This window comes from Anarhichas minor, unplaced genomic scaffold (genome assembly GCF_050575085.1).
Source record: "Anarhichas minor isolate MPS153535 unplaced genomic scaffold, ASM5057508v1 ptg000027l, whole genome shotgun sequence".
NCBI lineage: Eukaryota > Metazoa > Chordata > Actinopteri > Perciformes > Anarhichadidae > Anarhichas > Anarhichas minor.
The window spans coordinates 6,402,073-6,429,828 of NW_027466473.1; the positions used below are offsets into that span (position 1 = coordinate 6,402,073).

General features: G+C 43.5%; 1 protein-coding gene across 3 annotated transcripts in view; it reads right to left on the reverse strand.

The window, feature by feature from the left end:
• Positions 1-9,116: 9,116 nt before the first annotated feature.
• spns2 (SPNS lysolipid transporter 2, sphingosine-1-phosphate) overlaps positions 9,117-27,756 on the reverse strand; it is a 60,814-nt gene continuing 42,174 nt past the window's right edge. For 2 of the 3 annotated variants that reach the window (XM_076101588.1, XM_076101590.1), the window contains 7 exons: positions 26,796-26,948; positions 26,323-26,512; positions 24,025-24,090; positions 23,531-23,629; positions 20,309-20,472; positions 17,473-17,509; positions 9,117-12,467 (listed from right to left, as the gene is read on the reverse strand). In XM_076101588.1, coding sequence (XP_075957703.1) covers positions 12,453-12,467; positions 17,473-17,509; positions 20,309-20,472; positions 23,531-23,629; positions 24,025-24,090; positions 26,323-26,512; positions 26,796-26,948 — 724 coding nt within the window. In that variant the 3' untranslated portion in view covers positions 9,117-12,452. Of the gene's footprint in view, positions 12,468-17,462; positions 17,510-20,308; positions 20,473-23,530; positions 23,630-24,024; positions 24,091-26,322; positions 26,513-26,795; positions 26,949-27,756 lie in introns of all 3 variants that reach the window. The other variant, XM_076101589.1, reaches the window with a different exon arrangement.

The window sequence follows — 27,756 nt, forward strand, 5'->3', positions numbered from 1 at the left end:
CAAAGATCTCTCTTGAAGACATCTGTTCTTCAAACAACACACTGTGCACACTGCCCTGAGATAAATGGAAGCCCTGAACACGTTTTTCAATGAGCAAGTCAAACGGCATTGCTGACCGCTGAAACATATCTTCCTTCTGCATCATATAGTTGATTAAAGCTGCCTTTCTCTGTGATGGGTGTGAGCTTGTACTGTAAATGACTGCAGCTGGTCCACACCTCAATCTCACACCCAGTCGGATGTAATAGGTGCTACTTTGCTCTCTCTCACACACACACACACACACACACCCCTAGATTCTTCTGTATTTAGATAATCAAATGCTTTGTACTTCAGAACCCAACCTTGTTTGCATTGTTATTCCATTATGGGCTTATGATCTGTTTGGTTCTTTGGATAATGGTTGCCTTTTCAATCAGTAGACAAAAGCATATATTACCCACAGTCCTCTGCCAAGAAACTATGTTTCTTTCATAACTAATTAGAGCAGATAAATCAATTTTACCTGCATATAGTCTGCGTACAGCGCAGTGGAAATTCATATTTAATGTTTAGTGCTGGTGGGAGAGAATTCTGCATTGATTACCCTGCTGCCTACATGCCATGAGTCTGCCGTTGGCTGCTGCCTACCACCGCATCTGATGGATTCACTGGTTGGATTAAAGGTGGGATAAACTTCATGAGGGCTCAGTTGTTTGTATGCAGAACAGGGTTTTGTGCGCCGCCTCCCTCTCTTGGGACAAACCTATATTCTGACTGCGATTCCCGTACGCTTCCACTTGATGTTGTGTTAAAATATGGAGCTCAGAATGTAGAGAGGAGACACAGAATCCCCCACAATTCCTCTGAGCACAATTACACCGGTCTCAGTGTATCTAAAGACCTGCAGACATTTCTGTCTCTATGGTGTTTCGCTGTGAATCCAAAGCTTTGTTTGCGGATCATATTCGGCTCAGGCCCTCTGGGTGCGAGCAGGGTTTCTTGGATTGGTTCCCACTCTTTGTCTACACACCACTGTCCACAGGCTACAAGGCTGCACAGCATGCTAACATGTTGTGGCATTTGCCTGCTGCCCTTTCTGCGCCATGGTCAGGCCACGCGAGATCACAGAACCCCACCCTTTCCATCTCCTAATGTGGAGATTCGTTATTACCAGCTGGTTTAGCTTTGATAGTCAATATGAATCAGTGAGGGACCTTCCGAACACAGCCAGTACTGATGGTTTTCACCTGGCTCTGTGAAGGGCAGGAAACACTATTGACTATCCAGAGGTCATTGGACATTCTCAGTCTAACGAGGCTCTCAGTGTGAATGTCATTAGCTTAATGTGTCCATATGAAATGCAATGAATTGACTTGTTGATCAATTCAATTGAGATATTGTCAGCTAGGATTGACATAGGACATGAGCCTTTTGGAATATCTGCAGTATTCAATTATTTTTGTCATCATCTCATCTCGTTGCAGCTTTTGTTCATCGGGATGTTGAAGCAAAAACACAACGTAGCCTTTGGAGCAGCCATGTAAGCTTCTGCGTTATGTGAATTAATTGGCGTATTACAAAGTCCCAAATATGTGTCTTTGTCCATTTTGCACGTGGTCACAAAAATGCAATGACTTTGAATGTGACATGATGATGCTGCCTGCTGAAAAGACACATGGCGTGGGAAGCTGATTACACGGCAAGCTCTTTTGCTTCATCTATCTGGACTTTTACAGGTTTTTATTGCAATTGCTAAAACACAATTTCTGAAACTAGGCCAATCATTGTCGAAACCACACACACACACACATACACACACACACACACACACGCTAATAAAAAGCTCTTCCACATGCGACTTTAGGTATAACACACAATTAACATTTTCATTTGTAGCATGCTGTAAATATAGACTATGGACACAAATTCAATACTCATTTACTCAAAACGGTATCAAACACAACTAAAGTACTTGAAGTGAAGATGACATGAACACATTACTATATTGTATAGTAGAGTAAATACATTGTGTCAAATAACAGTCTAACTCTTTCTTCAGAATTGTCTTCCATTGTTGTGCACACCAAAGAGCAAACCTGAATCCTATTTATGGTGGTCAAGCTCTGATTTCTAAGTGATCCAATTGGCCACAGGTGTTTTCACAGATGCATTGTGGGTGCAAGCGATAGATAATTGCGTGTGGAATTTCAGAAGGAGGCCAGGAGCAATAAGTCAAGTTAGCTTTCAACACAAAAAGACGGATAAAAACAAGAATGGACACAACATAAGAATAGTTTATATCCATCTGGTACCAACCCCTCTAGCATATTGTGCCTGCTCTTTTTATTCTATGTTTATTATTCCCATATTTTCTTTTTTGATGTCATCTTCCTAAAATAGGATTTTAGGAGTCAAGCACCATTTGGAGTGTGGTGCTCGTGAATGGTTTGCAATACGAGTCCGTTTCCTGAGGTTCCCAAGAACAAATAAATCTTCATCCACTCTCTCTTTCTCTCTCTCTCTCTTTGCCATATGTGAGAGGGCCGACCATGTGATTCCTGTGGTAAAATTAGAGGATGAGGTCAATGGAAGTGTGTATGTGCTTTCACATATGGCACTGAATGTGTACATTCTTTGATTTTGGAAAACGAGGGATTAGGTGACACAATGTACTCATGCTGCATCAGATTTGATGCAAAGTAAAGTCTGGAATTACTTGAAAAGAAAATACTAGTGGGCTGCCACACTACAGTGCCCATGCAGCCACCAACTCAAATTATGAATTTACTTCCAATCATTCCAGTTTGATCCAAAATAATTCTGACTTCATTAAACATTTTGCAGCACAAATGAAAAAAGATCACCTTCCATTATGAATAATGTATCAACCCCATTTATCACACATTTCAGAGAGCTCCCTCAATGACATTCATTCATTTGTGCTCAACTCCTCCCTGCTCTCACCTCTCTGGTTGTGTAAGAGGTGAGAGAAGAGAGCAGAGCATGAGAAGAGTGAGGCAAAGCATCTTCACCTCTGGGGTTTGTCAAGCAAGAGTAATGCCTGGATTTAAATAAAGGTTAAAAGACAGAGTGACAGTGAATGTGTTATAATGTAATGAGTTTTTTTTCGGACTACTCTGCTTTCTGAAGACATGTCAGTGGTGAATTAATCGCCAAAACTGAGATGATGAATCAGTCTGTACTCACACTGTCAGTGTGTAGTTTATGAAGATGATGGGGGGAGGGTGTGTGTGTGTGTGTGTGTGTGTGTGTGTGTGTGTGTGGAGGGAGGGGAGGGGGGGTGGCTGTGGCTCAGAGGAAGAGGGGGTCGTCTTCCACTTGGGAGATTGGCATTAACATAGTGCTTTTCTAGTCTACATGACCACTCAAAGCGCTTTGCAGCACGTGTCAACATTTACCCATCCATGCAACGATGGCAGAAGCTGCCGTGCAAAGGTGCCGAGGTTACTGGTTCAGCGTCTTGCTCGAGGACACCTCAAGTAGCCGGGGATCAAACCAGGTACCCTCCGATTACTTGACGCTTGCTCTACCTCCTGAGCCCCATATCAACTATCATCAACTATGCTGCAAAATATTAGAATAACCGATTCAGCCCAGTTGGAGAGCACTTAATTACCCAGGGAAGTGCAACATTATCGGTACGTGTAATATATTCATGGACTGAAGCACTTTTAATTAAACAGCACAAAATAACAGAACATCCTGAATTCATTTCTTTATCTCTCTCTATTTAATAATGAGAAAATGCTGAAATGAACCCACTTGATCTTGTTCTCTTGTAGAAGAGTGGATTCCTCTTTGCATGTAAAGCTGTGTTCGTGGGTTGTTTGATCTATTAGAGTGCATCAGTGTATTTGTGGCCCCAAGGCTGCACACACCTGGGTACACTGCTATTTGTTTTGTGTGTATACATGCATGCATGCTCTTCTGCTTCCATTCACACAGAGCTGCTGCCATTCATTGCCTCAACCTGCACTGGACACGCAAGTCATTCACAAAGCCCCTTCCCTGCCTCTGCTTCACATGTGGGACACATGAATGCAGATGCTGCTGTGCACACACATGGGCGCATGCATAAATAGCCCTTTGGAAGTATTTCTGAATCAGTTCATGCTGCAGTGGAAACAGTAGTTCTAAATATGGAACCATGTGAGCTAAAAACAGCCACGGAAGCCAAATAACATCATTCACTCTTCGCCAAGTCGAGCAGAAGCTCATGATTAATTCAGAAAACTCTGGGATTCATAACTCCCACTTGCTGCACCCGCGACACTGAACCTACTGCGGCACATAACAAGCGCAGTCATGGTCACACTATTCCACTGTCAATTTACATTACATCCTCGTTAGTGAGCATGCAAATCAAATTAATCCCTACGTTGCGTTGGGGACCTCACTGGCACAGTTTGAAGTGAAGCCACTGTTTGGAGGCCTGGAGACAAGGAGTGATCATTAAAACAGGCTGGGGGGGGGGGGGGGGGTAATGACGTTTTCTGCCGCCGTGGCTCCAGCAGGCCTGAACCATGACTTGCCATTCACGTCTTCTTAAATTGTTGGGCGCTGGTTGCTTCATTGACATTGCTCAGCCCACCATGAAGCACATCTCTTTTTTCGTTCCACACAGGCAGACACTAAAAGAGGAGGAGGACAACGTCTCATGCTTCCCCTGGAACATGTGTCGCTGTCTTTAATGACACATGCGGAGCCATGCATTAATGCACGCCCTGACAGCTGAGGGTTAGTTGGCTCCTCGGGCTGGCCGTCCATTCACACATGAAAGAAGTGAAGTGATGCTCAACAACAGGAAAGGATGAAGCGGAGGAAAACCTCTCAGCTGTATGAAGTTCAATGTGGGCAAAATCTGACACCTCATCTCCACATCAAATTTGGATCCATTCCATTTTCTCCAGCTGCTGATATATTGTCTGTCTCATTATTTTTACCAGGTTGTTCTGGTTTCCTTTCTGAAAGCTCTACATTAGATAAAGAACGCCGTGTCCTCTACATCAGTAATACTTTTTAATATGACAATGAGAACATTTTCGGTAGGTTGATTGTTTTATTATCGCAAAGAGAATATGTGGCGTACCTCAAGGATCAGCTCTTGAACCACTTCTGTTCTCAATCTGCACAATACAATTAGGACACGTTATATGTGATTTGCATTGTGGTATGGAAACAAGTAGTCGACATACCTCAAAGAAAAAACCCTGTCATTCAGAGCTGGCCACACTCTTTCTACAGTTTTGTTGCCCAAATTTCAACACCAAGATACAAAAATAAGCTGGTCAAAACATCTTCTTCTAGTCTATTTTTACTGATATATGTTATTTCTTTATTATTATTATTAGCGACTTCATTTTTGTGGACCTGTAATAATTTCCTTCCCTATGAGACCTCTCTGTTTTACTCCAGTGACATGGTTGTTGTTATGGTAAAGGACAGTGGGCTATATCTTGTCATTATATCTAACAGGCCTTTTTCACAGCACACATTGGGATCTTGCCAGCACAGGTGTTACTAATAGCACTAATGATGGTTCTGTGCTATTCAAGTGAGAGTGACAGGCAACATGCACAATACCTGGAACCTAACATCAAAGCAGCTAAATGTGCTTTTTCATGCACTGATTCCTTTTTATAATTTTGAGCTATTTTACGATGTCTGCTCTCAGACTAGTGGAAAAGCGTCCAAAGTACACATTTAGGTGTTTATTTTACAAAATACATTTGAAAAACTCAACTCAATGTGAGGAAAGATGTTTTCCTGTCTTCATGATGCAATAAAAACACTACACACTGCCTTATGAAATACAAATGTATTGCTTTCCGCATACGCCATTGCCATCTCCCTGGTCTCCCACATTTTCTTAAATTGCCGTTTTAACGGCATCAGCGTGAGGTGAAGGTCACTCAGCTGTTTGATCCCCATCCTGTCTTCTTGTAATGACAGTGGTTTAAAACTTGAGCACGTCTCTGCCTCAAGCGAACCTCTAATGAAGGAGCTATTTCTGCTTTTTCCCCTCAATTGCACTAACAGCCTGGAGAGTCAATTGTTGGTCTCTGTTTCTCCTTTTAATCCTTCATGTTCACTTGTGTTGGTAGCAAGACATACAGTATGTGCTATGGGCCGTCAGACGACTTCAGTTGGTCGGTTTGCATCTTTGTCCTCACGCGATGCTGCGTGTACTGCAGTCTTCGCTCACTTCATCAATGTTTCATTCATGTTTTTGTATTTTCAAGTACCGTGGACTCTGTAAACTAAAAACAATTACACCCTACAATGGTATTAAAACTCATGGTGTAATAGACGGAAGACAGATCCTGGATCTCACATTCACATACAGTTGGAACTATTTCACAAGGAATGAGTCTGGGAACATGACAAACCGCGCACCAGGTGAGACTTCTGCAATGCTCTAGTTACTGTCTTTCTACAGTGTGAAGCAGCTTGGAAAAGTCGGCGGGTGTCAGCAGAGAGAAGGTGAGAGATTCACAGTGGAGATGTGATACTTCTCATGATGCATTTTTCTGCAAACAGAAGAACGATCACGTCTCCTTTTCCTACCCCGACCTCTATTTGTGATGGATCACAGTTCTTGTTGAATGTTCAAACTCCCTGGTGTGAGTCGTGTTTCCTGACAGATTGTTGTGTTAAAGCCACAGAGTAATCAAATGTGATTGTGGTTGTCACCGCAACATAAACCAATTGTGTTCTAATTTTATAATGAGACGCTGCCAAGATACGCCTGTTTAAGACTTGATTTATAATAGAAATCATTCTTTGATTGAAGCCTTTACATGTTTATTGTGTTTACACCCATCGCCCCTTCATGGATGGTCCGCCTAAAGTGAAACGGACTATTTTTGATTCCTTGGGATGAAGTAGAACATAAAGTTTTCAAAGATTTATTACATTGTTGACCTGTCACCACAGCTTTCTGCTGTACATTCTGCCGTGCATGATAACTGGATTCTACTCTGGATAGATCTTTTTTGAAAACGAACACAATGACCAAAAAGATGACAGTTTGTTTTTGTTGTTGATTCATGTACTATATGTTTTACTCATGTCAATTTGAATAGTACTGGCAGTCCATAAAAGTTGTACATAGTGTTCGCATTCTATGAGCAGAAGTGTGTAATTATCTAAGGATTTAATAATATAAATTAACACACTGTGATATAATTGTATCTATAAACAGATTTGAATTTAAACATTGATTACATAACTCAAAATGTGTTTCAGAGGAATTCTAAGGTTTATAAACGTAATCAAGTTCTGAAATCTGAAAGCATTACAAATGTATTCTTTTGACTTGAATTGAAAGCTGACTTTGTTCTTCATGAGTACATTTCAAAACAAGAGGCCGCTGCGATTCCTAATGCACGGTCACATTTTTAAAAAAGTAGATGGTCTTAACAAAGCTGCTTTTAAAACCCCTAAACAGGCTGACATTTTGAAGCTTCACATCCACTGGTGGCTATATTTCTCAGTCTAAATTTACCCTGCGTGTTGTACAAAGTCTGTCCTCTGAGTTTAAGTGGCAAAGAGCAAATGGAAATTCCAGTGCTTGCTCCCCTTTTCCTGCCCACGCCCCGCTGTTTCCTGCACGCTGCACGACTAGGTGTGTTGACTTTGAGATTGGAGGCGTCTGACTTCGGGGTACGTATTGGTCTGACTGTGGGAAAGGGTGTTGGTTTCTCCTGGTCCTCCACCGACCAAACAGCAATTCCTCCTCTGGCTCCTATGTAATCTAGCCCTCTTCAAACTGAGGGCACGTTAGATACAATGATCCATTTAAAATAGAGGCTCTGCCTAATTAAAGGCCTCACAGTCAACATCTCCAGTCTTCTTTTGTCACAAAAGCAGTGTGTACTTACTCTTTGTGTTTGCGCAGCCCTGTCATGGACAAGTCCATTAGTGCTATTAGCTGCCATGTTGGGCGACTGCCCTTTCTAATGAACGTCAGCACACAGAGGGCCTTTAGTTGTGGACTTCCTCGCTTCCTGTGAAGGTAAATATTATGTTTTTTTTCTCTACTGCATCCATAGCACGGATGTGTCATGTCTGGGATGTGTCAGTGTGTCTGTAAACCACTCTGGAGACAGCGAGATTACTTTACAAACTGAGCCTCACAGAGGCCTGCCTGACTGCCCCCGAACAATACAGCAGTTCATTCGCGGACTGACTCCGGCCGTCTCTGCCTGTGATGAAAATCAAGTCTTTGTAAGCCTCTGCGAAGATGAGGAGATGAGGAAAAATGGTATCCAGTTCTCAAAAAGTGGTGCGCATTTCAAAATAAAGTAGTGTATGTATAACCTTTGACCTGACTCATCCTTGGGTATCTTCACTGAACAAGTGTATAAAGTCAGCTCTGACAACAAAAGATGACTTGGTTCCACTTTTACAACAAGGTGCACAACATACTAGCTAGTTATTTACAAGGGTCAACATTGTGGTTTCAGCCAAATTGGACAATTAGCGTGAATTAATCCACAAACTACAAGAATCTGCTGTGTCAAACCGTTCTCCAAAGTAAATATTGTCATAGATTTAAATGCTTGATGTGAATGTGTCACTAGTTTGCCTGTCGAAGGCCCCAACTGACAACGTTAAAAACTCCTGCTCGTTAATAAAAAACAGACTCGGAGACACTCGGAGAATGACATATTAGTTTATGATAAGATCATTTGCGAATCAACATACTGACTTTCTTTGCGAGTCGCTCCTGTTTAACTCTGAACCAGCTGCTGCAGTTTATATGCCTTCTCGAGAAAAGTGGTGCATCAATCTGAGGAGTTACCAAGTATTCCCTCAATACTTAAGGTATCAGCAAAACGAATTCTACAGAATATGACACATGAACGTGAACATTAACGAACACATGCTCTGAAAATGATCCATGAGGTGAGAATCCAGCTGTATCTGGTTTGTAGTTAAGGAACTTACATGAAGGCATAGCACAGATATGCACAGCATGTGGTGCATAATAGCATGTAGCTAAATCTAAAGCCTGGTTATGTAACACTCACTGTATTTTAATGGTTGTTGATTCATTAGGATGGTATGAATGCTGGACAGAGTGAGAAGGAACAGAGACAACGCGGTGGTTTGAAGTGATTAAATAGGTTTATTTGATTTACAGACATGTACATTTTCTATCAACCCCCCCGAGGGAGCGTCACAGTTCAGTTCTCGAACAATATTCCTTTGATTTCTCTACACTTCCCTTGTATTGACACGCTCTAAAAATAAAAAATAACCTCTGTTTTCTGCTCAACATCAGAAATAGGTTTCTTTATACAGGATTCTTGTATGACAAGAAGTAGCACATTTCTCAGCACATCACTTCAGTGATTAACAACGTAGAAGTACTCGATACAACGGACCTATACTCCTAAAGGATTGGTGCTAAATCAACTAAATTTGGCAAAGTGAAACTTAATTCGTGACCCATCTGACCAGAGCCAACATCCCTTCTCATGTCAGGTGACAACATGTCAGCACTTACTGCACCGTGAGCGTGACGTGAGCGTGACAGACCTCTGAGGCGGAGGCCGTGGAGTCGATGCAGGGCTGTGGTTCAAATCAATCCCTGAACATTAAGTGTGCAAAATGGTTTGATCAGTTGTTCTTAAAATCAAAAAAAAAAAAAAAAAAAAACATTTACAAGAGCTACAATATGAATGCAAAATGTGTTGCACCCTAAACGTTAGACCGGTAAAATCCATCACATCGCAGTTCCTTTAGTGTGTGTAATATGTGTGAGATGTCCAGTTCATGATCACAGTAAACGGGATGAATCTCAGTGATATAAGAAGGTATCGTGTAGTTCATCGTGATACAAAAGGATGAACAAACAGGCATTTCTAAACCCAACAACATACAACAACATGTAGCATACTCCAACCTTAAACTTCCCTTAATAGATTATTCTTCATTATGGTAACAAACAAATAAATACATTGCATCCAAGCCATCATTTACAATATATTAAAGTTGCTGCGGGATATAGCTTTATGTATATATATATATATATATCTCTCTATTGTAATTATTCAAATTTAAAACTCATTTGGTAACTTTAAGAAAAACAAAATCAATAAAAGGAAGGTAAGAAGCTTAGTCAATTAAGAAGATGTAGGTGTGTAAACGCATCACATTCAGAGAGCTCCACGCAGTTGGAGAGAAGCTAAAGCTAATGATCTGGCAGCAAGGACGCCGCCCACACGGCACCCCGCACACAGCCGGTGAGTCATGCTCGCACATCAATGCTACGAGAACCACCTCGACGTTTCCCGGCGTTCCTCCGCTAAGGTCATTCCATCCTCCTCTGCCTGTGTTTTCTCGGAGGTCTGAAGAGTGCCTTTTTTCCCTTTATGCATTCGTTTTCAAACCTTTGCGTCTTCAAGGTTTCAGTAAAAGTGTATCCACCAGGTAATATACAACAGAAAGGATCATTCAGGGCAGCTTCTAATGACACTTTTACCTCAATCTTTACAAGCAACTAGCGACAGCGGATATCTTTGTGGGGTTTTGCATTAAAGATGCATGATTACAAATACGAATTAAAGCATATGAGGGAATCAAATCCATTTTACCCCCTTTTGTGTACTTCTATGTCTTGTGGTGCAGGTACTGAAGGAGACCCCAGCAGAGACATCTGAAGACTTGCTGGTCTGGTTTCAAAGGGGGAGGGGGAATTCTTCTCTTATCTGTTATCAGCAATAAGAGCTCGCCATCAGTCTAACCTGGGGTAGAAGGATTTCCTGTTCCTGTCTGGAATTTTGATTTCCCTCGGTAATGGAGTGATGACCGCGACCCCTGCTCTCCTCAAAGGTCCTTTCTCCTAATCGTGGAATGGGATATCTACAATTGCGAGGGAGAGAGGCCTCTTTCCACAATACCTGGTATTGTAACCAGCATGGACTGGACGTGGAATCCGTTAAAAGCGTCTCTGTGTGTGTGTGTTGTGTCCGGAAATTCAAAACCAACCATCAGAGAGCTAATCCCTCTGAAGAGAAACCTCGCTCACCGATAAGGCAGCGTGGATGAGAAAGGTTGGTTCTTTGTATTGCTTCTCGTGTACACACAAAACATAGGTGCTACTCCTTAAATGCCAAAAGAGAAGCCGTCCATTTACATTTGGGAAAAAGCATGTACATTATAAATTATAAAAACATATAGTCCAGTGTCTGCTTTAAATCGCCCGCATTGCATCATTGTCCTTCTGAAACAATCATAGGCAGTGACCTCCAGTTTCAAATCCAACACCACGCAAGAAGAAAAGAAAAATCACAAGAAAGTTAATGAAAAATAATGTGTAGAAATCTCTCATCTCTGTCATGTTCTCTGGCACTGTCTACGCAGATGTAAGTGCTAAAAGCTAAAAATAAAAAACATATCTGGGGGTCAAAGGAAACAGCTGTTTGATGGGAAAGCTCCAATTTTTAAGGCTGATTCACTGACGGTAACACTTTTTGGCTTTGACGGCTATGTTTACATGCACAGCTGAACTTTGAACGATTGTGAGAATACTGCATTCATCATGTAAACACTGTGTTTAATGTGATGTTAATACTCAGGTTAACATGTGCAGAGTGACCAGATTTTAGCCTTTGAGAATTATATTCCTGCAACAAACAAAACGAGCCGCATCACTCGCTCCACATAACTTGAATTTTACAGCTTCTGTCTGTTTACAGGCTCCAAGTGTTGAAAAGCCAGGGCAGAATGAATTGTGGGTAATTTGCATGGGAGCAACAGAGACAGCAATGGAGCTTTATGACTGCAGTTTACACATCATGCTGATGCTTCTCCTGTCAGGCAATTACAAACATAATCAAACTCATTTCATTGCCAGCGGCTGAAATCATGGTGTGCATGTAAACATAGTCAGTGATCAGAAGTCATGAGGGTTGTTGTTGGTGGTCAGTGCAAAGGAATGTAATGACGCTATGGCACTTGGTGCAGATTGACAGCTGATGTAACAGACAGACAGACAGGGCAGGTTCATGGTCAGCATTCAGTAGTATGGCATCAGGAGTCGGAGGGGGGGTCACGGGGGATTGTGCCGTCCCCACGTCCTCCCTGGAAGGTTCAGTGGATCCTCGCAGACAGAGGTGAGGAGGACACCAGCTGTCGGCCGGCCGGCCGGCATCAGCTCACGGCTGTGCTCTTTCTCACAGACCTGTGATTTAGAAGCGTTTCAAGGAGGGGCAAGACGCTCCCTCGCTTCAGTTCTGAGCAGCCTCCGTGAGTGTGTAGAGAGGAAGAGCAGCAGAAGCCAAGAGGAGGATGAGGAGGAGGAGGAGGAGGATGATCGTGGCAGGGACGGCGATGAAGAGAACGTGGACGTGGCTTTAAAGGAGTGGAGCAGCTGGCCTCGCTTTTTTATCTCCAATTTGTCATCCTTATAGAGTTTGGCTGCTCCTTCAGGTGGGTCCTCATGTTGTTGTCACCTGCAAGAGAGAAAGAAAGAGAGGGAGAGAGAGAGAGGGGGGAGGAAATAGTGCGGTTAGAGTCTGGCCTCACCACAGGACACTCTCATGTAATTAATGCTGAGGTCAAAAGCTCCTGGGCCATCTGTTAGGACCTTCCTGATAACGCCTGCACACCAGGACCAGCCTGTCACCTAAATATTTTCCTGCACACAGCATACCAACACATAACAGTTTGTTTAATGCAGACCCCCCCCCCCACAGATGCTGTCTCTCCAGATTGGGGCTTTACATTAGATATCGATGTGATTATGCCTCCGTGTCGATATCAAATGTACAGTATATTATGTTACTAAACATATACAGAAATATTATTGACGGAAAGGGATTGCTGATGTAAAAAAGGCTTTCATTGCATTGCATAAAATATGTTAAAAACCATTTTTGACTCACCAATTTAGGGAGACTTTTACTGAGAGTAAAATATCTCTATCTAATCTATTAATGTAAAAGTGATATTGTTGCAGTATGCCAGTGAGATCTTTTACTCAATTAAAAGTAGAAATACAGCAATGTAAAAATACAAAAGTACAGACGTGTGTTATGTGTTGATGATATGTTTTAAATGTCAAATTTTAATAATTAATAATAGAAAATTAAAAGTACAATATTTCCAACAGGATTGTACTTTTTTGCCTCTGTTCACTTGCATTGTGCTCATTTGCAGTATCATCGTCACAAGGTCTCTCAAGGTATTTACTTGTGGAAGAACACAAATCTTGTATCATGGACTAAATAAATACAAACATGACTTGTTAATGACAATTAATTGCTGAAATACACAAAAACAAAGCTCATATCAGGGAAAATGTGACGCCTGAGGGGAAAACTACCCTCTATTTTGAGATTAGACTGTTAAACGCTTGTGATTTCTTCAGATTGCATAAGAGAGATGGCTCTGCGTCTTGTTGTTTGTTTGCGGCCTGTCATTACGGTGCTCTGGATGCTCCAGAACACAAGCTACTACTGCTGCTACAATAGGATTAGTGCAGGGAGCTCGGCGGCGCGATGTTCCGAGCTACTGTCTCGCATTGCCCAGACACAAACCCAGTGACCCACAGTGTGCATACATATACATATACACATATACTAGTGCACATATACAGTACGTGCAGACACACATCATATAAACACGGGTGCTGGCTTAAACGGGAGGATGAGAGGATTGTTGTTTTGGTTCTGAATATGCAGATCCAATCCTCTCCGGGATGAACCGTTTTCCTCAATTATTAGTGTCAGTTGTTGCCGTAAACTGTGAATTGTTCGTGAGCCAAATTCAAAATGAGGTTGCTCAAATGCCAGACAGAGAGATAATTAAAGCTGCGAATGCTTTGATATGTGCGACATTGGCCCGCCTCCTTGCAGATTACTGTGCTGGGGACTGTTGGCTTCTCAAGCAAAGGGGGAGGTCTGATTGGTCTGGCAAGCGGGTAAACTTGTGGTGGGTTTTGGCTGGGACGATGCAAGTCACGTGGGATCTGATTGGCTTCTCATTTGAGGACGGATGGAGAGAGCGGCGAATGGTTTGGTACACGAGACAAAAGATACTTTACTGTAACGAGAGCGCCGGTTGAGTTCTCTCTTTTCACGTATTCATTGTATTATGAAAGAGGAAGAAAGCTAAACAGGTCACATCAGAGCCTGCTGTACACTGTGTGTGTGTATGTGTGTGTGTGTGTGTGTGTGTGTGGTCTGTGGTCACTGCCCTCCCCGGCACCATGAACCCATTCTGCTGACTGAGGACTCAGAGCTTTTGTTGAACGATAAGAGTGCGAAGACGGAAAGTATGCGCCTGCAGCTGTGTAAACACTTTTAACAGTTAAAGTTTGGAGAGCGGTGACTAAATCAGAGTTTGGCCTCGCGATGTGAGTTTCCTCCCCCAGTAATAAGGGACTGTGGTTACTGAATAAATGAGTGCGAAGCCCCGCTGTCAGATCTCACGCCGATGTTTCGACAGCCCCCCGGATGTCCTCTAGTTATCACGCGCCATGGGGTGAATCTGGTCAGCAGAGGCCGGTTCCTCCTGCAGAGGAAGTTAATTGGATCGCAGTGTATCTGATCTCCGTCTGGGAATGCATCACCGGAGATTAATAGCTCGCGATGTACAACAGCCTAGGCGATCACTGCTCCTCTTCATCCTCATTTTGTTCAGCGGCCGTGTGTCATTCCTCTCCTCCTCTCAATTCACCTCCTTCACTTCCACTCCTCGTCAGAGCCGAGCACTTGTACTGTAATCTGAATAATACCAACGCTTTACATCGGCACCTCCCCACGTTTCTGTCTTAACTGTTTCCCAGAGCAGCGTGTTGTACCACTGGGAACACAATGATCAGAGCAGAGCGTGAAGACTGAACACTTGTCACCGGAGAGCGGATGAACTGTGAACTGTATTGATCTGCGAGTGAAACCCGAGGGAGGTAATAGTGCCTGACACTGATTGGATTATCCTTCACAACAGATTTGTTGGAAATCAATCACCACGGTGCACCGCGGTGGTTCACTTTAAAATTGAAATGATCAGTTCGCAGGTAAATCCAACTCTGACCTCATGCAGCTGCAGTCACTGTTCTCTATAATTAGCCCCTTTTGACAGCAGGGAGAAAATGCTTTAGCTGCTGTGTGTGACAGACGGAGGACGGATGAAACCCTCAGGCTGAGAGCATGAGCGTCCACTGAAACCTGATAGCCATGTGGGAGCCTTTCATGTCACCTGTCATTAAGTGTGCATACTAATGCTACTCTGTCAATGGTAATGACTTGCGGTAAAAGACCATACAGCTGTAGTTTTGCATATTGTAGCCGAATAACTTGCCGGCTTTATTTAGATTGATTTCCTGCCTTCAAGACAGCCATTGCCTCCCATTCATCAATGCACATTGCCATTCGTCGAGCTTTCAAAGTGTCTTGTGATGGCTAATCTATCACACTGGTACTATTTTTTGGGGCGTATGTTATGTGGTGATGCAGCTGCAAGCACAAACAGCCTCAAGAGCAGTCTCACTGTTGGCACATTCAAGGACACGCTGCAGATTTGAAATGTGTACGACTGCAGATAAGTAACTAAAATGAATACAACACATTGAATTCAATTCACATGATCCTTCTCACAACATCCATGTTTGCATTCCCAGCAACATGTCTCCTGAGTTAACATCTACATTCTGAATTATTACCCACAGAGTAGTTTTTAGTCTTTGCATTTCATCGTCAAATTCCGTGTCGTAATACAATACAGCACTGCATGACGAGACAAATAAAGCCGGACCTTGAACCTTGAATGCAATGCTTTTCATCGGGCCGATGCTCAAATGTCAGATGTCAGAGTGCCTTTGGATGCACAAAGGAGAAATCTTTTTTTACAATGGACATAACTGACTTATGACGGACCACCAGGATGCCCCTGGTGAGTAGATTAAAAATAAAACGAAAATATATTGCTATAAAACTTTCCCAGTTGATTATTTACATTAAGACAATCATCTTTTGTATTATATGTTTTCTGAGTTTAAATATGCAAATGAGGCATTCTTTAATGCTAACTTTTGGTGAATTTAGGAGAAATCTACAGACGCAAACAGACAAAAACATTTGTATTTTGGATGTTATGGAAGCAAAATACCCCAAAACCTCCAAATTTGACCAGTACATGAAAAACAATGTTTTTGCCTGTAGTGTCTCCCTTCAAGTGAAATGAATGGAAACTAACGGTTGTCTGAATGGTTTAAAAAATAATCTAAATATGTAAACGAGGGTTTAACAAAATAGTCATCAATGATGTGTGTTCTTGTAGTTCATGGGATCATCCCGTCTTCCGCCTGCAGGAATTTGCACCTTTGTACAGTTTTCCCACCAAATCGACTGTTGCCTTCAAATACTGCAAGGAGTTGCAACTGGCAGACCACACTGCTGCTTCCCCAACTGAACTGGAACCATTTTGTAAGAAACCCTTCACACCTCGACTCCCTGCTTCTCACAAGCTGGTGCAATATCATCATGAAAAAACCTCACCAGAGCTCTTCTCAGCGAGTTTATGATCACATTCTGGTTGACATATTTTAATCCTTGCAAACCAAGAAATAAACTAATGATCTTTTTTTTTCAGGAAAGATTCTGAATAAATATAAAAGGAAGTGATTTATTTGTCATACAGTCATTACTCTTTTTCTGACCTTCTCCATCTCACCCTGCACAGGGAGCATTATTGGGAGGTGGGGATAATAAACCCAGCAGTATAAACATTCATGACCTATTTTCTTTGCTCTTGGAGTACATATAGTATGAATGTTTAGAGGACAAATAAACCCAGATAAGGTTACAAAGAAACGATTAGAAAGGGGTAAAACCTTGACCTTTTGGCTAAACATGATACCCTTTACAAATAAGTCACAACAGATTCCTTGTCCTTCTAATCAGTGAGTCAGAGTTTAATCTTGTTATTCTTTACCGACAACTACAGTAGGTCCCCATTGTCCCGCAGTGCAGAGTTGGCTGGTGTGCTGCCAATTATTGTGTCTTTTCTTTGCTCCGTTAATAATTAGAGGGGTTTTGCACCGCGTGTGTGAGTCTGATAAAGACAGGAAGGAGGGAAGGCAGCTCAGGTCTTGATAAGAGACCAGATAGTCAGTCAAATAACCAGCACTCCAATAATGCCTGGACACTCCCTGAGGACAATGGGAAATGATTCATCGATCAATCATATGTGTATCATCACCACGTGTTTACACTGTCATTAAGCTTTGAACAGCCTCGGGTCAAAGTGCCTTTTAAGTCCTGAGAAATCTTGTTTTTCTGTTCGTCCTAATGAAAACAGTCTCTCCATGATGCTTCCCAGGTAATGAGAAGAGAGCCCTATAAATATTGATGTTCCGAGACCGTCTCTTTGTTTGCAGCCACTTAAACCGCTGAGGTGAAAAGCACTAAAGTGTAAAAGCGTCTTTAGGAGAAAAGGCAATTTACCTGGTCATACCTTGACTGAGGAGGGTGGTCGTGTCATCTGGCTCAACCTGAGGAGAGAGGAAGGCTTTAGGAATCAAGGATGCACAAACACTTTCAGACAGACCTTCTCAAACCACATTCAACGCCTGTTATTTTAACCCTAACCATCTCACGTCTCCCAACAATTTCTCCCAGTTTCGCTCATCACATGCTAACTGTCTTCCTTGGTCTGTCAGTCATCGCGTTCCTCCAGGCTGCAGTGCTCAGCCTGCCTTTGACCCACACTGACTCTGTATTGTCAAGGCGCACTGGCACGGCAGAGGAGACAGTCCTGTTCGCACACATCACGAAGTGTAAATGTGGACTGGGTGAATGCGTGGAGGAGGGGGACACATTGAACCAGAGCTATTAATGGCAACTCCGCAGCCCAAAAAAAAAGCTAACAACCTAGAAATAATAAAGCACTCTTTAAGGCTGAAAATAGAAAGGCGTGCTCCAGTGAGTTACTCGTTCGGCTCCGCGCCTTTTATAAATAGCGCTGAGTATCTGAGGACAGACTCAAAGGAGGGGGAAAAAAAGCCGCAAAACGCTCTGTAAAGACGGGGGAGGGGGGGGGGGGGGATTTATAAATCGGGGGCTTTATAGCGTGAATGGAATCTATAAATATCACAGTCATGAAACTACTCTAGTTGTACAAAGTTGTGGATGTTGTCATCTTTCTTGGTCCCTGAGGTGCTGTTCGCAGCTTGTTACGTAAGAGCTGCTGCTGTTTGAGTTTTTTCTCCATTGGGAGGCTTAGTACAAATCTGTACCATTCAGGCCTTTGGTTTACCATGTGAGGTATGAGATGGTATGTCTGCTGAACACCTTTATACACCTTGATGTAATCTGACAAGCTGGTGCATGATTAACCCATCTATTGGAAGGGCAAGCAAGCGAAGCTGGAAATGAACAAGGACTCTTTTGATAGGGCATATGTACACTTGCTCTAGATACATGAATGCGGTTTAGGAAAAAGTTTGGTACCACTTTCCGATAAGGCAGATTATTACCATTTATAACCGCAGACTTTCTTTATATTACCGTGTATCAATGACCATGCTGCTGACTTGTTTGCTCATTAGACACACTCTTGACCCTTTATGAATGTGCTCAATATGGAATTCAGAGAGCAAGACAGCGAGACTAACATGCACTAAAATGCATGCGCAGCTGGACTGCCTATGTAAACAAAGCACAGAGAAGCCCACTAGATCTTTACAAAGCTAATAGTTGTTTGCTGCTATGTCATATATTTCAAACTTAGCGCCTTTAAAGCCAGACAAGCTTAGAGCCAGACAGATTTTCTGATCTGAAAGGCATTTGTAAATGAATTATTAGTGATCAATAAAGCTGTTAGTTAAAACTCATAAAACCTTTGTAGAGGGGGACTTTTTAGAAAGTGGTGCCAAAAGTTTAGATACTCTATTTAGTAAAAATCTGAAACGATTCAAAAGCCAGCCTTCACCCATCTATGTTAAGGATTGTATTCGTGAAAAAGTACAGGAACAACCGTCCAATGCCTCCAAGTGTCTCTGTGTTGTGTCGGGGAATTTTTCACTCCATCTGTTGCTCTATTAGCTTTGCCCTACAGCGCCTCGTGTGAAAGTCAAGGGGTTGCGGTCAGATATAGTTTGAGTGAGCATGCGCCATCTGCCCACACTGCAATAATGTGGTGAGATAGCTTAAACCACATACTGGACCACAAACTACCATCTATTACAGGCACAACGGACGGCAAGAGTGTGACTTTTCTTTTAGTCACTGTTCCGCATTTCTTCCCTTTTTTTTACCCTGGATCAGGCCCAACAGAAGCCACAGCACGGCTTAGTGGTGCCTTTGCAGAGACCCCTTTAAAACTATCAACATTACGAAATATTAACAGCTTAGATGGTTGCTTGACCCCCGGATTATAAAATGCAGTAAGTCCACTGAAACTTGAAGCTCAGTTTCCACATTTCTTTCGCACATTTCCATTTGTCCTCTACAGTACATATGATTACAAATAGGCTTATTCTGCTTAAGTTGTCCAAAAATCTCATTTCTACAAGGGGCTTTGGCGTGGGAACAACAAGCGATCAACTCCACAGGGTGAAGACAAGGCGGCTGCAGACGGACGTCAGAAATCAGACTGCCATCCTGTCTAAAAATGTCCCTCATCTTCAACAGGAAGGAAGTCATTTTTGAGAGCGCTGGCACCAGGGGAGTAAGTCAATGTGATAAAAAGTAGGAAAAAATGGTCAGAAAGAAACAAGAAGTCATGTCTCGCCGTCTGAAAGAGGATGAGTGTGTTTGTTTTAGCCTTTTAAGGCCATGACTAGCTATTCCGTGCCCCTCTGGGTTGGCGTTTTTTTGGTGTTTGAAAGAGGAAAATATGAATGCATGAAAAAGAGGGGAGGTAGCTGGTAAATAAAGTAAAAGTAAGCACACTTCAACAAATTGATGGCTAGAACCGCTTGTGTCAGCTCTGGAGCACTTATAGCTGACTGGGACTTTCTATTGACTCTGGGGCCTTTCTGAGTCTTGCAGGGTTGGCACCATTGTTGGCACCACTGGGCAGCTTGTCCCTGACACACGTCAAAACCCCACCACTGGGGTAAAGAGTACAGCATTGTCCAGTCAAAGTCTCCAACCTCCTATGGCACTCAGAATAACACCAATATCATTGCTCCTTCCCCAGCCTCGTGCACTGAGGTGGTGTGTTTGGATTTGTGGAGCTCTTAGTCAGAAAGTCAGCGGAGGACATCTCGAGTGCGTCTTAAATATTTAAAGAATGAATAACAAATGAAATAATGACGAGTTATTCAAAGAACGTCTGAGTCACTTACTGTTTCTCGGCCTTCTCCCTGTCATCCAGGAAAAACAGCGCCGTGGCCAGGAAAAACATGCCCCCCAGGACGATGATGAAGGGACAAAGCATGAGGGCATAGCCCAGACTGAGGAACCGCCACAGCGCTGACGTCGTGTAGCTCTGCTGAAGGGCGTCGGAGATCTGCACCACGAATACACACCACGACAAACACACACACACCATCACCAAAACCAGCACACAGACAAACACAGGCACACACAGAGAGAGAGAGAGAGAGAAGAGAGATTTAATTCAAACTAATCATCCCCCCCAAAAGTTCTTAAAATATCCTGTCAGGATCTGACACACGGCGCAATGCGGACTGACTCAACATGCAGAGCGAGTTCTGCACGTTTCATCACAGCAACAGACAAAAGTGACATGATGTAAGACGCCCTGTTTTAGTTTGAAGCGATGCAGGACTTCACAGCCAGTGGCTCATGTTGCTGTCGAAGGCTTGAGGAAAACAACAGCTGGAGAATGGTGGGTGTGAAGGGACCGTTTCTGCCTCCCAGCGTCACTCATGAGGCAGCTCTCAAACAGATTGCTGTGCCGATAATCGTGACGGAGAGGAGGCCGCCGATGGTAGCTTTTAGCCAATTGTATGTGTATGTATGCACATCGGGAGCAAGAGCCTCTCGTCAGTGAGTGAGTGAGTGAAAGTCTGAGCGGCTATAGGTCACCCCGGCTGAAGTGCATTGCCTATATGTTAGCGTCAGCAGAATGAGATGCTCTACAGAGAGAGCTGGAGAAGTGCTGACGGGAGGATGTCAGAGGGAGTGGTCGTGTGCGTACAGTATGTGCTCATGTGTGCACGCATCATGAGGAGTGATCGGAGAAAAGAGAGAAAATGGAGGTGGAAGACATTTTTTTTAAATGTGTGACAAAATCTAGTGTACGTCCAGCAGCTGTGTGTGTGTGTGTGTGTGTGTGTGTGTGTGTGCATGTGTGTGGCCAGCGCAGAGCTATTTCGTCAGGTACAATAAATTGCCTGCAACTTGCGCAGCTAAAAATATATAGTGAACTGCTGCATGTCTAATTATCGAGCTAGAAGGCATTTCTCGGGAGATTGCTGAGAGATTGTTCCTGGCATTCCCCTGCCACCCACTCTGCCTGCGGCCATGTTGTGCTCATGCAGTATAGTAGGAGTCCATTATGTGTTTCTCGGGGGACTCTTATGTGACAACTGCTTTGGTCTACGTGCTGATGGAGGGGGATCTTGGCTCAAGCTCAGGAGAATGTGAGATGCATTGTTTTTGCACAACAGGAAGTAGTAGTTGGTTTGTAGAGTTGAGCGCATCATCTGCTGGGCTGTGTGGTGCACATCTGAAAACCCAATTGTGAACCAAAAGGACTGACTCACTCCCTCACTTTCTCCTTGGTTGCCTAGCAATAACCACCGGTCTGTTTTTCTTGAGACTCTCTCCACTTCTGCTCATTCACAGGATTTGTGCCAGTCTGCAGGGTCGACTGTATATCTGGCCTCGCTCAGCGTGCGTCACGACGAGTCCATCGCACTCGCGTGCTAAACCTCAGATCAGGAACTGAGGCAGGGAGTGGTGACGCACTTGGAGCGTTGTGGGCCTCGCTGGTCCGGGGCGTTTGTGGAGGAGTGAGAAACCCCCGGACATTCAGTATGTCACTCAGAGGAGAGTCGTGACCCCGGAGGTTGGATTGAGAACTGTGGGGCCACGTCTGGGTAATTCTGGCTGGCAGTGTGTGTGTGTGTGTGTGTAGGCTGCATTATTCTGACCTTTGCAACTTGTAGGAATATTAGCAGAGCAATTGTATTGTGTAGCCCCCCCTTTCTACATGTGAAGTTGTAAGGTTGAAACTGAAGGTAGAACTAAAGATTATTTTCATTATCAATTCATCTTTTTCATTGTTTAGTCTATGAATTGTCAGAATTTAGTGACCATCAAAAGTTCTGAGCTCAAAGTAACAGCTTTACATTGATTGAGTCCAACAGACCAAAACCCAAAGAAATTTCATTATTTTTCAATTAGTTGATATGAAACTGTATTGTTCCGATCTGTCCTTAGGTTGTGTTTTTCATTTTGTCTTTTTTTGTTTCCTCTTTTATTTTGACATGCTAACATCTCCTTCAGTTCCTTCCCTCACCTGCCATCAATTACTCACCTGCCGCTGATTTTTTCATCAGTTTACCCCATTTATATACTCCCTTGTTCTATTTGATCTACAGAATCAATTCAGCGCCGACCTCTGAGCCGGATTCTGTTTCCCAGAATGTGGATCTTTTTATTTTTCTAATACCAGCTTTGTTTAGTCTTTTGAAGAGCTTGTCAGTACTTGGAGACAACTTACTGCTCCCTTTATCTGGCTTCGACAATAGTAGCGCAGTAACATTTCCATTTAAGGAGGAAAAGAAAAACAGGACACTTTGAATGCAGCTCGACAGACAGCTGCGTGTGCTGCCAGCCCGTCAGGCCCCGGCAGAGGAACTCAGGGATCAGTTTGATTCACTAATCAAAGACTTCCACTTTGCCTTTGTGAACATGACCTCGGCTGTGAGCCATAGGCACAACAATAAAACACAATGTAAACACATGGCAGTCTTTTCTCTCCCAGCAATACACTGGCACCAAAGTTCATCATAAATACTGATTTTTGTGTGTTGCCTATGTCTATTTTTCCCTTCTTCCTGTATGCTCAAATAAGGCATTCAGACTGTGTACCTCCATGGAGTTACTATTTAACTTAATGTTCATTCTCTATTGGGAATGAGAAGAATGCTGCTCGACAGTCTGAGGTGGATCCTGTTTTACGCTCCATTGAATAGCCGCACTTGTATTCTGACTGTATGCAGTTTGGATGGTAGGTGGTGGTGGTGGTGGTGGTGGGGGGGGGCTGTTGGGGGTTGAGTGACTGTGACCTTGAGAGGCCTACCAGTGAGAACCGCTCTTTCACATCCCGACCAATCAAATGCAGTAACACCGGCCCCCTCCTGGGAACCATGAGATTTACTAGAAAATGCCACTGACAGCCTGAAGAGCAGTGGTGAAATCACAATCACAACTCAGCACTCCTGAGACGTGTGCCGAAAAGCTCCTCTTGTACCTCACTTTGCACTGGCCCACTTCAAATCAAGAGCTGAACCTGTATCTGGCGTGTATAGTTTGAATGGAGATGTGCCTTCCAGCAGGGTTACATTTAAAATGTTTATCTGGAGGAGTCTTACCAGGCCTATCAGGTACGGACTTCCTGCGTCACCCAGGAGATGAGAGGTGAAGCTCTGAAAGGCGACCGCCGTTGCTCTCCTTGTGGGGATAACGACAAACTGCACACAGAGAGGGGGAAAAATACACAGGATCGTGTGAGATGACGAAGACACGGAGGTAGAAAGATTCACTCAGCCGTGTTAAAACAACTTCTGCAGTCAATTCTGAACGCTGAGCCCACCTCATCGGGCCAGAACACCCGAGGCAGACTTGTCAGTCACACTTCTTCACAGTTTTCACTTTTAGATACCAAAACAAACATCAGAGAGAGGGCCCCCTTCCATTTGTTTTCATGAGCAGTGCATGAATCAATCTCAGTAGACAGTAATGATCGGCCCCACCCAAACTGTGTTCCACTCACACATTTCACAAAACCGTGTCTAATTGGACGACCGACGTTTGTCGCAGGAATTTCCTGTGACCCAGTGGATAAGTATAGGTTCCCCGTACTTACCATTAAAATGTCTGCTGTTATGGCCCAGTTCAGGAAAAGCAGCGTCTCTCCTATGAAGATGCATACCTACACGAACAAAGCAGAAAGAGAATTGTCAATTTAGTGGCGCTAATTAAGATCGGCCAATGTTCCTCTGCACAAAAGACTGGTGACCAGACATGAGGGCAGAAGAGGAGGTTGCACATGGCGCTACTGTGTGTGGGAATCCTCCGCTGAATAAAAGTGCTTCGGTTGCTGCGGGTTTAAAAACATGTTATTATGCTGCGACCCAATTATACGTGGAGGGGCAGGCCTTCATTTTGGTCTCGCTGAGTATTTCGCCTACGAGCTGAAAAAACTGCCCAGGGTGATACGGTTTGTCTCTTCTTGTCGAAGCTCGTATATATTCAATGTGGAAACGGTTTAACACTTATTAAGTTTAGATCCAGCTGCAGGATTTTAATCTATGTCCTACGCCTGAATGGTTTGAACAGAGAACGTAAACTTTAAATAACATGACTTAACATCCATCGTACAATATCTACTATGTAGGCTACTGTATGTACGCGGGCCAGTACCAGCTGGTGTTGCTATTTGGCCACTTTCTTTAAGACAGACCCAGAGGCATTCGGTTGCAGTGGAATCTTGTGTGTCTGTATTGGCTGGATTCGTCTGGCACTGTTTAACACGGCCGGTTGATGTGCGTTTCCTGCCGGGGAATAACCCTTCTGCCTGCGTGCCAGACCTACAGTACAGCACAGAGAGCTACAGAGGGAGTCTGACAGAGGAGATGTCTGTTCTGCGAACCAGACACCGTGACCGACATGTTAGCTCTTAGGAAAAGAGAAGCCCAGTATTTCCTCAGATGTGTTGACGAGACAACAGCTGCGAGGGGGGTCAATCGTTGCGGCCACGTCACGCCTTATAACACGACACATCTGTCAGTGCTTCGCCATGAAACCTGAGCCGATCACTTACAACTGTTGTACTGTACCATGATTTGATACTGTACAGTAGAGGAGTCGGAGAAGCAGGGAAGTCTCATTTAAAATCCCGGCCTGTTACGGTTAAGCTGCTAGTACTGCCTACCTTTTCCTACAACAAGATACTTTATTCTTCCTTGGTGAGATATGTAACATTTGAGAGCACCAGTGGACCACATCTTTATCCTTTGCGACCAATACAAAGATGGAAATCTGGTGTCAGCCCTCTCTGTCACACAGTGTTTGTCTAAAATCGAGTGGGACGGATCTGTAATCATGTAATTAATATGGACACTTCTGCACCTCAGGTCTAATTGGCTGAGTCGTGCCTCTGTCAAACTCCTAATAAATGGGCTCCTCTGACCTCACAGGAGTTCATATACATTTGAATTTATCAAATCATAATCACCACTTATGCATGTAATTATTTTTCACTCAGTCACTTCTTTGCTTAGCAGCTGTAGAAAACCAGTATAATCAATACAGTATATACAGCATTGCACACATTCTCTGTTGATTGAGATGGTGCGTTATCGCTGTTATTTTAAAAGCGGTCAATCCTGAGCATACAAACAAGATCCCATACTTAAACACACCTCACACATACTGTAAAAAAAAAAGTCAGAGGGCAAACTTGTCAGGGTCACACATTTTGGATACGGAAGGCTGCTTGTTATGTTCCTTCACATGCATGGGAAATGTTTCCTATCTTTTCCAGCGTTCTTACCGCCCAAGTTGTTGAGAGTCAGTTCCTCTTCCTCTGATAAGACTGAGAAATGTGCGCTTGGTGAGCACAGAGTGCATTGTTTCAGGGCAGTGATTGGGAAGTTGCACCCTTTTCCTGCTTCACAAGGCAATTAGACACAAGCTCTCTAAGCATTTGCCTGAGACTCTTAACTTTTGGCTGGACGAGGTATGAGCCTCAGCTACCTGCAGCAGCCCCTGAGGCCATCTCAATCTATCCTGCAATTACGGTGGTTCATTATGAGGAGCAACACCCACTCACTGCCTCTGGGACTGAAAGGGACTGGCATCAGGCAAGGTGTCCTTTTACTGCTTTATTCCTGATTCAAACATAACCCCACCCGATGAGCCTCTAAACCCTCTCTCTTTAGATTGATTATCAGACTTTCACTCTTAATTCTCAGGCCCTGAGGCAAACCCATAATGAACATTCTAATCGCTCCTTGTGTGAAGGACATTTGTCATTGTGGAACTGTTGATTCTTGGAAAATAGGAAAGCAAAAAGTGACCTGATCACAACTTCCTCCACTGTTCGATTAAACTTCCTCTCAGACACAATATACACACAAAAGTTACACAAAGTGACTCTTACGTAGGCTCCTACGATGCTCTTCTTGGCCACCACGAAGATGAGGCAGATGAAGATGGCCGAGCCCAGCATGCTGACCGCGCACACGAGCGGGTCGGCTCGCTCTGTCTTCTGGCGGCACAGGCGCGTGGTGGCCGCCCCGATGACCACGCCCAACAGGCCCGTCACGCAGGTGATCGCCCCGAAGATTAGGCTGGACAGGAGAGCACAGACAAGACTGTTATTACAAACATCATGCAAGTTTTTAGTCCATGCAACCACCCAAAAGACGTTTCAGTTAAGAAGACGCATGGGTTTTTATAAAAGGTGCAACCCTACAATATAAATGGATGAACTGACTGAACTATGATAGCTCTATAGTAGTTCAGATCCAGCTTTGAGGGCAAAGTGTGCTTCGATCCCTCTCTTTTACATGGTTTCAGATTACACCAGTGAGTTCAAAGCCTGCACTCTGTGTCTAGTCATTAACCTCTCACCTGTCTGTGCTACTGCAGACGTCTTTTGTGCAGGCCTCTCCCGTCTTCTGCACCACCTGGGCTCTGGCCAGGTACAGAGGGATCCACATGCCGAACGCACCAGTGGCGAAAGACACCGCCGAGGATGCCAGGGAGGAGAACACGTAGCTCCGACTAAGTGAGGAAGAAGCACACGCGAGCGCCAAATCAAAACAGGTGATTATCTTGGCTTAAAAAAGGTACACAGAAACACTGTCTGTCACACAATCTCACTGGATTTGTCTCTCTGTTTGTAAAAAAACAACAACCAAAACATCTGATAATGATTGCAAACAAATAATAAAGGAATACGACTGGAGTTTGAGAATTTAAAGGGTTAAATGGTAAGTAAACTGAAATTATGTGCAGTTAAGGTTGACAGTTTTATGTCACTATTTAACACTTTCCATTGGTTGTGAATGTGGAAGACTGTACAGCTAAAAGTCACACTGTGTGGGGGATGAACATGTGGTTGCTGTGCTAAAATAGATCCCATAAACCTGCATGGCTGCATCAGAGTAGCTTTATAGAGTTTATAACATTTCTTTTAGCACACAGGTCATACACTAACAAGGGCTTAGTGTCATGAATGCAAAGCACCCTTCACAGTTTAGCAGCATTGCAGAATGGTGGTGAGTGAATGACGCTGGTTCACTGTGTCTTGTGTGAACATGCCCATGTCTATAATGGCTACCATAGGCTAAATGTAAGCGAATAAGTGTGAGTGTTTATTTCTACACCTCTAGGATCATTTTCATTGTCTGTCAATCTGACAGTTATTTTCTCAATTAATAGTTTGGTCAACAACATGCCCATTACAATTTCCTACAGCCCAAGATGATGTTAGCATGCATGGCTCTTAGTGATCAGCTGGGCAATAATAGATGAGTTTGGGGGGGGGGAGGCTATACTGATCACTGATCAGGTAAACTGGTCAATCTCC